The 13985-nt window shown below is 30.6% G+C and overlaps 2 protein-coding genes across 2 annotated transcripts in view; one reads left to right on the plus strand and one right to left on the minus strand.

Annotated features, from left to right (window-relative positions):
* Window positions 1-1888: 1888 nt before the first annotated feature.
* Window positions 1889-2507, plus strand: LOC111706761 (heme-binding protein 2). Its single transcript, XM_023479693.1, has one exon. It carries the CDS (start codon window positions 1911-1913, stop codon window positions 2493-2495), a length of 585 nt encoding a protein of 194 aa, XP_023335461.1. The 5' UTR covers window positions 1889-1910; the 3' UTR covers window positions 2496-2507.
* Window positions 2508-3353: 846 nt separating this feature from the next.
* LOC111706758 (uncharacterized) overlaps window positions 3354-13985 on the minus strand; it is a 44782-nt gene continuing 34150 nt past the window's right edge. The window contains exons 5-16 of the mRNA XM_023479687.1: window positions 13850-13905; window positions 12785-12848; window positions 10999-11097; window positions 9713-9786; window positions 8955-9015; window positions 6801-6863; window positions 5672-5866; window positions 5201-5324; window positions 4835-4984; window positions 4598-4732; window positions 3746-4169; window positions 3354-3661 (exon numbers count right to left, since the gene is read on the minus strand). Coding sequence (XP_023335455.1) covers window positions 3543-3661; window positions 3746-4169; window positions 4598-4732; window positions 4835-4984; window positions 5201-5324; window positions 5672-5866; window positions 6801-6863; window positions 8955-9015; window positions 9713-9786; window positions 10999-11097; window positions 12785-12848; window positions 13850-13905 — 1564 coding nt within the window. The 3' untranslated portion in view covers window positions 3354-3542. The remainder of the gene's footprint in view (window positions 3662-3745; window positions 4170-4597; window positions 4733-4834; window positions 4985-5200; window positions 5325-5671; window positions 5867-6800; window positions 6864-8954; window positions 9016-9712; window positions 9787-10998; window positions 11098-12784; window positions 12849-13849; window positions 13906-13985) is intronic.

A 13985-nucleotide genomic window follows, 5' to 3' on the forward strand; every position in this document is an offset into this window, starting at 1 on the left:
CCATGTGGTATCAAGTAGATAGTAATAGATAAAACATGTCTTCATTAAATAGCCTGAGGTGCATAACAAAATTGTATGAAAATGCACGAATTAAAAAAAACATAAATTTCTGAAACTTATGTAATGGAGTCATTATTGATCGAATAAAACGCTGAGACAATAAAGTTTTAATTAATGTTGTCTAGATTTTGCTGTCATTTTTTTGTTTGTTTATTTTATTTATTTTAATGCGACGTATAACTGTGTTCAAACATTAAATGAAGTCCTTGTTTGTTTAGCTATATTCTTCTAAAATCTCAAATCCAAAATGAAAAAATAGCGAGTCGTTCATCCTTGAAGACACACACTTCAGTTAGACCAATTTTAAAAGATAACACCATCAATTATATTTCAAAATTAGGCAAAATAATTTTTCTTTCTTAAAAATGAATAAAAGAAATATTTTTTAAATTGTATAATCAAGAATTTACAGCTTATAATAATTCTAGAAAATAGATTTTTATAGCTCATAGTCAAAAACAAACAAAATACTTAACAGACACCCTTGACATTCTATAAGTGTAAAAAATCAAATCAAACCTTTTATTTACTGTAACAACTACAGCTTAGGGAAATGAAATTTTAAAAATCATATCTTTATATAAATATTATATATATTCTTTCTAAAACCATGCAAGTACATTTTTAATAACGCACATGAAAATATTCATGTAACATATATCCCCGAGTATTATATCAGGGAAACCTGATACCTTATCTATATTCTATTTAATAACTATTATCATTTTATGCACACTTCGTAACCAAAGAAAAGATTAACTTTATCGTTCATGAACCTCGTAAATATATATATATATGTCCTAGTTGGGTGCCCGTCACGCCGGTCACCCTATTTGACCTGTAACCTTATGTTTCAATAAATAGTTAGTTAAGTGTGAAACCTCTCGTTGAAGAGCCCTGATTTAAACCCTAGGTAGAGAAGACAGAAATACAGTGCGGTTTCTGTAGTTAATCTTGACTCGAGAAGACTGGCATTTTGTGAAATTCAATAATTCCTCGATTAAATAAAACTGGGAACACATAAATGAGCAAAAAGCTTCATTATATACAGAGCGTCCCATATTATATTAAATTATCTCAAAACTTTAACACCAAAATAAACAAATAATACTCGAAAAACCTAGCATTTTCTGCAAGAAAATTTTTATATTACCTTTATTTAATTTTTCAAAATGGTTCATTCTTCTTAAATTTTCTAATTAGTCCCATTAACGATCTGATATGATGTGATTTAAAGCATATTCAGAACCAATATTCTTCAGATTAGAACTTCTAAATCTTGATGATACATATAAACTAGGTGTTCTATCTTTCATGCATAAATACTTTTATAAAAACCTTCCAACTTCCTTCCAGGATATGTTTAATTCTTTAGCTGAACCAAATAGAACAAAATCATATAAACTTGAGCGGGTTCTTTTTAAAACACTATAATACTTTCCTTCCGCTTTATTTCCAAAATTATGGAATTCGATTGAATTAGAGCTTAAAGAAACTAAATCTGCAAAACTGTTTAAAAGAAAATCTTAAAAACCTATTTAGATAATTATGCAAGTTATATCTGTAAAAAAAACTGTTTTTCATGTGGATAAACTTAGTCTTTGCTATCTTCTTCACCCTCCAGAAGCTCAGTTGGGGGCCCGTGGGCCCAGGACCCCTCTAATCCGCCCCTGAATACGCTATAGATAATTTTAACAACTTTTTAGGCCTATACAATACCTTTTTCTTATACAATTTAATTAATTTTGTCATACTTTTATGCAAGAATTAGATTAGATAAACAAAATGTAAAATCAGAAGCTTAGTATAAATACAAGATAATGCTTCACACAACATCAGTATCATTCGTTATGGCTTCAAGTTGGTTTCTTTTACTAGCTCTCTACTTTAGCTCTGTTTCAGCAGAAACCGAGGAAGCCCCTTACACAGTCTTGAAAGAGCATCAAGGCTGGGAGGAGAGAGAGTTCCCTTCCACCAAATGGATTTCAACTGACGTAATCTCAAACCAAGTTCATAATTCTCCTGAACAAGTTCAGGCGTTTTATAGGCTTTTTGACTACATTGACGGACAAAACTCTGAGGAAATGAAAATCCCCATGACCGCCCCTGTAAGTTTTAGAATATTACCAGGAGAGGGAACTGAATTCAATTTCACAATGTCTTTCTACATTCCATCAAATCTTCAAGAAACCCCTCCTAAGCCCTTAGACTCAACTGTATACATAGAAGAGCGACCAGCAATGAAGGTAGCAGCCAAGAGGTTTGGTGGAATATTCATAAGTGATCTGCAGTATGCAACAGAGGCTGCGGAGTTATATGAGTTGGCTCTAGCGGAGGGACTAGGGATTGCAGATATTCCACTTTGGACTGCTGGATATGATGGACCAAATGTAATCATTAATAGAAGAAATGAAGTTTGGTTGGAAATAAATTAAAAATACCATAAATTGTTTTTTTTATCATCTGTTTTCAATAGATTCCAGTATACTCAGAAGGCCGTAAAGTGTTATAGAAGCTGTTACACAAACTTTGATATAAGAGCCTTATCTCATACAGCGTGTCCCACGAAACATGACAGTATGCAGGACGACTTGAATGTCGTCTTGATTTTTGATATAATTTGCTGCGTTTATTTGTCAACCTAATTTTAGAAGTAAATTTCTAGAGAAAATAATCACAAAATTTCCCTTGTCCTGCCATTTCCAAAATGTGGTCTGCCTTTTTTGTGCTTTCAATATTGCCGGAGATATGAAGAATTTCGTTCAGATTTCGACAATTTTGCTTTTATTTAACAAAATTGAAATCTGAATCAAACTCTTTATATCTCCGTTAATATTGAAAGCACAAAAAACGCAGACCACTTTTTGGAAATGCCAGGGCTAGGAGAATTATGTGATAATTGTTTCAAGAATCATACATGTTAAAGTAGATAGAAGACTAAACGTCACAAATAAATTCAAATATCAAAGACGACTTTCAAATCGTCTTCCTATTGTCATGTTTCGTGGGACACCCTGTATTTCTAAACAAATAATGCGAATATTTTTATTTGCAATAATTTCATGTAAAGTAGGTTAAATAATCAAAAGGAAGGAAAAATTCACGCGTTGGATTTGAAATTTAGATGTAACGTTCAGAAAAAAGCCAACGCGTTTTTTTTAAAAATTTGTGTGTATTAAGATGCATTACACTGAAATAAACTTGGATTACTAAAATCTTCTAGATACATTGTTTACGATCTTGTTAAAAATTCTGTTATTATGATATCTACCACAGTTAAAATATTTATGCTCTAAAATGAAAAGAGTTTATTAGATTATTGGTGAGGAATAGGATACTTTGATTATTTATGTAAGAACATGTTTTTGGAGTTTATCTATGGTGCTTATGTCTATGTATGTATTATGTATATCACTTGGTAAGTTATGGGTAGTGTGTCTTGAGTCCACGATTATTCAAGACTAATCTTCGGAAAACGACATTTAACAATTGCTTTCTCCAGCTTTGATTCGTTGAATATCCAAAACGCATTGCTGTAGAAAATCCGCAACAATTTTCTTCTCTTCTTCACTAAACTCAGCTTCCCCCCTGTCAAGGTTTACTTAAAAACAAAAACAATTTATTATAAAAAAAATGTCTAAATCATTCTAAATAGATTTGGCATAAAATGCAAAAAATTATTTACCTTTCTTACTTCTTCCTTGGTGATTGTTGTTAATTTGAAGATCGGGTAGGAATAATTTATTACTGGGATGGTTTTGCGAAAAGGTATGTGTCTTGTTTGTTTTGGATACAGATGTAGCCATATTGTTAGGTTTGGCTAAAGAAACAACAATGCTGTTTGGTTTGGATAAAAAAGTTTGGGTTGGTTTGATGAAAGAAGCAGCCATATTGTTTGGTTTGGGTTGAGAAGTTATGTTTGGCTTATTTAAAGAAGAAGCAATGATGTTTGGTTTGGTTATTGAAGCAGTCAAGTTGTTTTGTTGCCTAGACATCAGAGTAGCAATTTTGTTTGAAACACTATTGTTTGACTGTTTGAATGCTGAAACAGTAATCTTGTTTGGCCGTTTGGGTTGAGCTAAGTTTGCAAAGCAGGGACTTTTCTCGGACTAGAAAATATGTATAATGTAAGACATTATTGTATCAATGTAACGGTATCAAGCTGAATGAAAGCCTTTTTCAAAGGAATTGAGTCTTTGTCACAAACTCTGATTTTCTAATCACTATATCTTTGGAACCAAATGTTGTAGACCTTAGATATTTCAAACTATGAATTCTGTTAAATCAAATAATCAGAGTTTGAAATGTCTAAGGTTTACAACATCGGGTTCTAAAGATATTGGGGTTTAAATATTTGATTTTGTTACAAAGACTCAATTCAAATATAAGTTTAGCGAAACATTTGAATTTTGAAACGATTAACTATTGATATTTTAATAAAAATTTCCGACGTTTTGGATTTAAAAACTCAATGAATTTCGCGTTATACTCATTATAACTGTCAGTTTTTAAGTAATAAAATAAATTATTTTGATACCGTTTTTATTGGCTTTTTCTTTGTGTTGTCCACTTCCTGATCAGCGGCATTTTCTTTTGTAAAAGTGTTTTTATCGAACAGCTTATTCATCACTACTTTTTTACTTTGTGTTTTCTTAGAAACTAGTTTGTTAACCTAAACAATAAAAATTAGTTTGATGAGAAAAATAGCTTAGCTGAAAAACTTTTTAAAATAATTTTAGTAAGAAAAATGTTATTGTTTTAATATGAAAAGAACCTGATCGATTGTTGATATGAAATCATCTATTTGTTCCAAAGTGCTAGAATTCATTGCTGTTGGAATAGATGCAGCTGATGCAATGGTGGATTGAGAATCAGACGTTTTCTCAACTAAAACTTTGGGCACCATTTTGCCGAAGTATAAATCCTAAAATATCTTGAGTAGAATTTATAAAATTATCCCTAAAAGAATCAATTTTCAATTTAATAAATAACTCTATTACAGTTTTTTTATTTGTCATACTTTGAAATGATTTCAACTTATTTAAAAGTTTAAACCAGTTTGTCAAACGATAATAACGATATTACAAAACGTAGAATAGAGTAAGCTGGCCTTACTGTGTACAATTACGATAACTATAACCTGATAAATCCCGACATCTTTGAAATCAAAGTTTTCATAGTCGTCATCATCATCATCATCATCATCATCATCATCACCATCACCACCATTAATCTGTATTGGTGTAGGCTTTGCTCTCTTTTTTCTAGAAAATAATGATAGTTGGTTTTATGTACATTTTATAAAAATGCTTTTAATTTTTTAATCACTCATTCTTATAAACTACAGATGTCCCAGATAAAATGACAATTGAGGGACAGTTTAGAGATTGTGTTTGAATTGTGCCTGTTGTTCAATGACTTTTATTATAAAAAGAAACATGTTGCATGGTTTATGCATATTGTTTGTTATTTAAAATCTGACTTTTGAAAGCACAGATGCAGACCACATTTTGGAAATCAAAGATAAGTATGATATTTTTAGATAAGAACGAAGACGATTTTAAATTGAAGTTTAGCAATTTTCATGTTAATTGGGACATCCTAAATATACTTGTAGGATTGGTTATTCTTCCACACTTCTTCATTCTCATACGGCAGGTCAGCTGTTTCAATATTCTCATAATCAGGAACTACTGCTGTTCCCGTGATCCTCATTCCATTTCGCACCATTTTTACGCTCTTCGGGGAAACTTTTGGAACATTTTCATAGTTCCTGGGGAACAGTTCCATTGAATAGATTTCATTACTGCAGATTATAATTGATTAAATAATTTTCTAACAATTAATTTCATGATTACTCTATTAACTCTATACCTATTCCTTGTTGGGCTTTTTTGAGGGGGGGGGGGGAATTTAAACCAAAGATGTCAAAAGTTCAAGTTCTCGAAAGCCCATATTTTCGAACATTTAACACGTCACTGACTTAAAAAATGCTGGGATTTCAAATAAAAAGTTTCTATTAATTCTTTTTAAATTCATCAATTTATCTATATGTATATATAAAATATAATTTATAATATAAAAATCCATGTTTGTTTGTCTGTTAAGATTTTTTTTCTTAATGCACAAGACAATGAACGTGTTGTGTTCTTATGTTTTGCAGTTTAGTGTTCATGAAAAATCTACATTTCTGTTTATATTACTAGAATTTCAAAACCAATGTGGTTCAATACATATTCTATTATATATATGTACTTTAAAAATATCTACCTGATATGTCATAAATTTATTAATTTATTATTAAAGCAATTAGTAACTCAATCACTCATTTTTTACATTGATTGAGTTATTAATTTATTTTGTTTACTCAATAATGCATAAATCCCTAATTCAAAAATTCAAAAATTCATAAATACACTAATTCAAAAATTCACAAGTTCATAAATTCACTATTTCATTAATTTACTATTTTTTAATTTATTATTATATGAATTCGCGAATTTATATATGATCAGTAATAAATCAATTTAGGATTTTATCAATTGATTAAAATATAAGTTCATTAATTAATCAGTTTATCAATTGATTAGTTCATTAGTTCGTTTAATTACTAATTATTTGATTTCATGACATTTTTATTTTAATAAATCATCAATTCATCCAGTCAATATTTATTCCATTCATTTATTAGTTATCCAATAAATTAATAAATTTTCAATTATAAACCCAATTAAATCTGCCTGAATCCGGTAAATTCTGCTTCTTCTGAAATTGGCTCACTAAGAATTCGCCTGCTTCGCCTTCTAAAAGTATAAAAGTGATTGTAGATACTATTTAAAGTGAGCTTCAAGGAATGTAAGTGTAAAGAGGACAATGCCCGGTTCACTGTTCACCGAGTAGAGAGATCGTTCTGTTTAAACATATTGAAATCCACTTGAGCTCCTCCAAAACGCAACTGTACACTTTGTACAGCTGATCTGCTAGGTGAACAACTTAAAAGTAGATCAACAGCGTTTTCACCCATTCAAAAGTAAACTTTTATCCTCTGCCACTTTTAGAAAGTAGCTATTGATATTTATTATTTCCAATGCTGCTCTGTCAAGTTTCATATTAAAACTTGTCGTGGATAAAAGTCTATTTATTATTGCTTTATCTTAAAACACAGTTTATTTTTGCGAAAGAGAATGCAAGGAATACGTTTTAACTTACAGCTTTAAAAAATTCTAGAATGGAGATTTTGGTCCCTAATCCAAAAAAAAACTAGAAATGCTTATTTGACACCCCTGACATATTTGTTCATTTATAACTAAAATGAAAAGTTATATATTCCGAAGTCAAACCTTATAGAAATCCAACGTATGGAAACAGCTACGTTTATCAACAAGGTGTATTTTCCGGAAGAACATTTTTTATATTTTTTAGAAATTAAACGTTTTTGTAAAACATTGTAGCTTATCATTATCATTATCATAATTTCTATTTTTTTTAACATACCCTAGACATTAAAGGAGCAAAATAGTTTAATACGTACATTTGTACTGCTCTCTATTGTGTTTAAGGTCCCCAAGATTATATTATGTACTGACAACATAAATGAATGATTATATGGTTATACATAAAATTGCGTGTTACTATTAAAAAAGATATTTTATAAAAATGCTATCTACAGTTTTATTTTTAGAAAAAAAAATTCTTAAAAGTATAAAAAAAGTTCTCCAGTCATGCTAATATGATTTCATAAAATTCCGTTTTACCATTTAAATATATGAATTTTATGAAAATTATATCTACTTTACACTCATTATTTAATTTCTCAAAAATATAAAACATGTTCTCCCGGAAAATACGCCTTGTTGCTAGGGATGTTAACGTTTTCATTTTTCAGAAAAACGATCGTTTCGTTATGATAACGACGACGAAAAATCGAAAACGAAACGATCGTTTTTAAAAACGATCGTTTTTTAAAAAGTTCGTTTTTTTTAAAAATGGTCGTTTTTAAAACGATCGTTTTGTTAACGATCGTTAACCACGGACCTTCGTTAACGATCGTTAACCACGTAACGATCGTTAACGACGACCCTTCGTTAACTATTTTTAACAACGGACCTTCGTTAACGATCGTTAACGACGACCCTTCGTTAACGATCGTTAACGACGACCCCTTCGTTAACGATCGTTAACGAAGAGAGGAAACCGACCTGAAGGGCATCTGTACTTACTTAACTCCCCCACAACTTTTAAACTTCATGTAAGACGACATTCAATAAAGTTGCATGTAATTTTTTTCCAAAAACAACCGTTTTGATAAAGTTCGTCGTTTCGTTAACGATCGTTAACGACAACCCTTCGTTAACGATCGTTAACATAATTGTCAATAAAAAAAACTTTCAAAAACGATCGTTTTTTAAAAAACAATCGTATAAAAAACGATCGCAAATCGTTTTAATAAAAACGATCGTTTTCAAAAACGATCGCTATTCGTTTTCTAAAAGTTCAAAACGAGTGGGTCGTTTTTAAAAACGATCGTTTTTTTCTGAAAACGAAACGATCGTTTTTGAAAACGAAACAAAAAACGATCGTTTAACGATCGTTTAACGATCGTCTACAAAAACGATTAACAACCCTACTTGTTGCTATATGTAGCGGTTTCTATAAGGTTTGACGCCATATATTCCCTTTAATATTCAGCCATTTAATATTTGGTTTAATATTCATCCTTTATAATATTCCCTTTAATATTCATCAAATATATTCCCTTTAATATTCAGCCAATTATTATATTCCCTTCACAACTAAAGCCGAGGTAAGATTACAAAAATGTAGATACGAGCCAAAGAAAATGCATCAAATTTCATGTTTCTTATTAAATAGGAAAATTGAAAAACGTAATAAACCTGATTTGTTTGAGTTCTTGAATAAACATTGTTCGTTCTAAACTTTCAAATTCATCCAATCCTATAAATAGAAATTTTAAAAAAATTCTAAATACAAATACTATAAGAACAGTTCTTGATTTTAAAGAAAAAAGAGGTTCAAAGAATGGTGTTCATATTTTATGGTAAAACAAATGCAATTTGTTTTCTTTAGAACTTTAGATGGAATTTCTTCCTAATTTAAAAGCAAATTCCAATAGTAATCTTATTTTTTTGTCAAAATTTTGGGACAAAAAGACTCAGCAAACTTTTTATACGGGAACATAATTACTCGTCTCTTATTTTAAACTAAAAGATAATATAGTTATTTGATATTTAACTCCATGCATCTAGGCAGATCAAAGCTATAATTTATAGCTGTGAAAGTTTTCGATTTAAAAATAGAGCTTTAGTCGAGTTGTTCTTAGTTCTTTTAATAAGTTAATCAATTAAGATTGAAAAAATGAAGATTTAACGCCTTTGTACATGACTCTGAAAATTAATCTTAAAAAAGACGGGACATAAGGGACTGTAAGCTTAACTTCGAAGTGTCCCTCAATAAAAAGATGGCAATGAACAATTCACATACATTTCAAAACGGTACCCTCAAACACTTTTTCTGATCAAATATGAGTTATATGTTTCTATATAGTTTTCATATTGGATCGGACATTGCCATCTTTGCATGGAGGGTACATAAAATCAAGCTTACAGTTCCTTTAATATTAATCAATTATTACCTTTTTTGATGGTTAGCGGAGATTCTTGTGAAGACTGCGTAGAAGATGTTGATGGAATTATTTTAGAAACTACCCTGAGAAAATATAATCGAATTTTATTCTAGAAAATAAATCTTTTTTGCTCATATATAATTCTATATCCGCACATGGTATAAAATCACGATTTAGTACTATGTGCAGGTAGTGGGCAAAGCCGGGCCCTCCAGCAAGTAATTTGTATAAAAAGAGACCACCGATCCATTTTCAGGCTATACTGATAAAACTATTTACTTTTAAAGGGACTGTAAAGGAAAATGTAAGGGGGTATAGTCTGAAACCTGAGAATCTCATGAACTGAATAAGACCTATAAGAATTCTATATAATGTTCTTGTCTCGAGAAATCATACCAACACGTTTATTTGTAAGGTTTTGTATAAGTTTCGTAATATTAAACAGATTATATTGAACAAATACGCAACCAATCTGAAAACGAAGATATCCCAGAGGAGTCTGAGAAACTTAGGTGTGCTACTATTATTATTTGAATTCAATAATTCTTTGATTTTAATAGATATAATTGATAATATTATTTATACGTTCGGACTATGTCACCAGCACTCCAACCAATGGCAGTGCAGTATTATTGTGACGTGCCTCCGTCTGTATCACGTGACTATTATACTGCACTGCCATTGGAGGGAGTTCTGGTTATTTGATACGGACATATATACGTTTTGGTATAATTTTGACACAGTTTAATGTCAATTTCTCGAGACAGGAACATCAGATAGATGTCTTATAGGTATCGTTTAATTCCTGAGATTCTCAGATTTAAGCCTAAACCTTCTTTCATTTTTCCTTTACAGTCCCTTTAATTACATCAAATACACATCAAATTACTTTTTAAATTTAGTCTTCCTATTCCACAGTATTTTTGGGTTTCATTGTAGAAATAATCAGAGGCGTTCCCAGATGGGAATATGAGTTGTCAGCCCCCCCCCCTCTCCGCTAAACCCCACTATTTCTTCAGTCAGTGTACTGCAAATTATTGCAGAACACACCGAAAAACTACCTGACTACTGATAACTACCTCACTACTGATAACTACCTCACTACTAATAACTACCTGACTACTGATAAATACCTGACTACTGATAACTACCTGACTACTGATAAATACCTGACCACTGATAACTACCTAACTACTGATAACTACCTGACTACTGATAACTACCTAACTACTGATAACTACCTGACTACTGATAACTACCTGACTACTGATAACTACCTGACTACTGATAATTACCTGACTTTTTCAATCTTGTTGCTTGAATTATCTACAATGTCAATATCTGATGAATTATTGTCTGTTGAGCAATGATCAGGAAATATCAGTGACACTGGCCTAAAATATAAAGGTTCTAATTCTATTATAGGTCTGTCCCGGTAAATGACCATGTGCGTCAAGATTGCAATGCCCGTTTCACAAAGGTACCCTATGTCTCATCAAAAATACAGAAGATATTGTCGTTTTTATGATTAGAAATGCACAAGTCACTTTCCTGGAGAAACGACAATAGAAAATAATCCGTTTTCAAAATGATAAACATTGATATCAAATTATGACTAATTCATACTTGATCATGCATTGCTTCACTCGAAATTACACGAATTGTCTTTTAAATCGTACTAATTTTATGAAATTAATGAACCAAGAAAGTACATCATTTTTTTTTACACATTTTGACTTTTGAAATCATCTTTCCGAGACTGTATGGTTTCGATATAAGTATGATGTAGGCAAATTTTGATCTCTAATGAGTTGCTTCTTACATTTCAGGTATAGAAGAATATTTGTACTTCAATTTTCCTTTTCTGTTGTTTCATACTAAAATTCTTCAATTCTAAAAAGACCGTAAAAGTATTTTCAAGTGCACCTCAATTTAAATAGAGCCCATTTGCGATTCACAACGATACCCTTAAACAGTTTTGTCTGTACACAAATGATGAAGATATTCTATTTGTCTAGTTGTCCTATTTTTCAAAGTGTTTTTCTCGCATAGATGTCTTTTTGTCTAGTTTTTATGGTTGTTTGGTGTTCCAGCTGTCTAGTTTTCCATTCGTCTTCCTGTCTGTTTGTGTGGTTGAGTGGTTTTCAAGTTGTCTAGTTTTATTCCCAGTTGCTTAATTGTATAGTTTGTATAGTGTGTAGTTATGTAGTTTTAAAGTTGTCTAATTGTCTAGTTTTCTAGGTGTCAATTGTAAAATTGTCTTGTTGTCTAGTTGTTTACTTTTCTAGATTGTTAATTGTCTAGTTGTCTAATTTTCTAGCTGTCTAATTTTCTAGTTCTCTAATTGTCTAGTTGTCATATTGTCTAGTTTTATAATTGTCTAGTTGAATAATTGCCTAGTTGTCTTATTTCGTTGTTGTTTAGTTTTCTAATCGTCCAGTTTTCTAGTTATCTATTGGATACAGAACCCATTAAAATATTCTTACTATTCCTATTCCCACCATAACCTATTTATTTATAAACTAGTAAATTTCTAACGTACACTAAATGTTTCAACCAAATCTTTTTTTAAAGTAATATATGTTAAACATTTATCAAATTCAACTTAGTTAGAAACTATAAAATGGAAAACACGTGTTATTCTTATTTGTTTTAACACCTTTAACAAGTTTATTATACAAGGTATATGATATCATTGGAATTAAGTAACGACAATATAATCGCCTTCGATTTTTTTAATATATGATGAAGACAATATAAATCTTCGTGAATATATATCTTCACTTTTCAACGATGTTACGAAAATGTGAACTACTGGTTATTGTTAACAGATACATTTATTGATTTATCAATGTTAGGTTAACAAATTAACTAAACGTACTACTGGTTATTGTTAACAGATACATTTATTGATTTATCAATGTTAGGTTAACAAATTAACTAAACGTAGATTGAAGACTATTAAAAAGTCTTACACTGTCCCTATATTTATTTATTGGGATAAATATTGAAAATATAACGCCCTTTATTCAACACTTCTTATTTGTGAAACATCTTTAATCTATTAAACACTGTGTCTACCTGCTCTTATCTGGAGATAACTGTATTTCCCATCTATATTCTTCACCCTTCCTTCCAACAAGGCCTGAATATTTAACAAAAATGTTGATGTAATTAATCACAAAATTTACTTTTTTTAAAACTTCATTCAATGCCAATATCAAATAACAATATTAAAAGTTTTACTGAATGTCAATTTCTAGAAAATGGTTGGTTTTATGTAAAAATCATTGCTTTTCACACTTGAATAATTTTATAAAACATGACATTGAATTTAATCAAATTATATAAATATACACAATAACCCCAAGCGTAAATTAGCGTTAGTCAATTTTCAGCAATAAAAGCGTATTGGAAGAACGTGCTTCAAATGGTTTGTAATATTTGTATTTTTGTGGCTAATGTATGAGAACGAAACAGGGGGAATTCAGTCAAAAGAAAGGGGTAATGTATCTGCATATAAGAGAGGGGGGGGGGGGCACTGTGATTTAAAGGTTCACTTTCGCAAGCAAATATTGATGAGAGTTTTGCCAATTACTTTTTAAAGACAAAGGTAACAATAAATGCTTAAACGAGCTTAAATGTACATGTACAGGGCTACAGAAAAGCATAAGTGAGTTAGAGCGGTAAAATCTAAGCCCAAGGCTTGGTGAAACTTCAAAGTCGATCCTTTCTCTTCAAAATAAATGATACTTTATAAGCAGCATGAATCTATGTGCCGGCGATGGACTCGCTATCCGAAAATTAAAATGTCCAATTTACAACGGTGTCTTTTCAAACTCTATCTGCGTAACAATACTGAAAACACCGTCGTTTATCTACCTTAAATTAAATGTGGTGAATTCTAACAATATCATATTGCTACGTATAAGTCACTTTTATTGCGAGTCCACATTTGAAAATTTTCAATTGTTAGAAAAATAAGGATATCTCATTCGTCTTTGTCGGAGAAAGGTTTAAATGGTAATAATGTGAGTCGTGCATGCCATAATTTGAAATATTTGAAAACTAAAATGCCCCTGGACACACGTTTACCATAACCCCATCAGTAATTTGGCAGCTCTCAATCCTGAATACAGATATTACCGTTTAATGACATACTGCTTCTCCAGGGTTTACTAAACTTTGATCTCAGCTTCTTCCTGAAGTACTTTTATTATTATAATTATTATTATTATTATTATTATTATTATTATAATAATTATTGTTATTATCATTTTAA

Source organism: Eurytemora carolleeae, unplaced genomic scaffold (assembly GCF_000591075.1).
Source record: "Eurytemora carolleeae unplaced genomic scaffold, Eaff_2.0 scaffold655, whole genome shotgun sequence".
In the NCBI taxonomy this organism is placed as follows: domain Eukaryota; kingdom Metazoa; phylum Arthropoda; class Copepoda; order Calanoida; family Temoridae; genus Eurytemora; species Eurytemora carolleeae.

Excerpts from the sequence above, each read along its gene's own strand:
- LOC111706761 (XM_023479693.1), top strand. The coding sequence starts at position 1,911 with ATGGCTTCAAGTTGGTTTCTTTTACTAGCTCTCTACTTTAGCTCTGTT.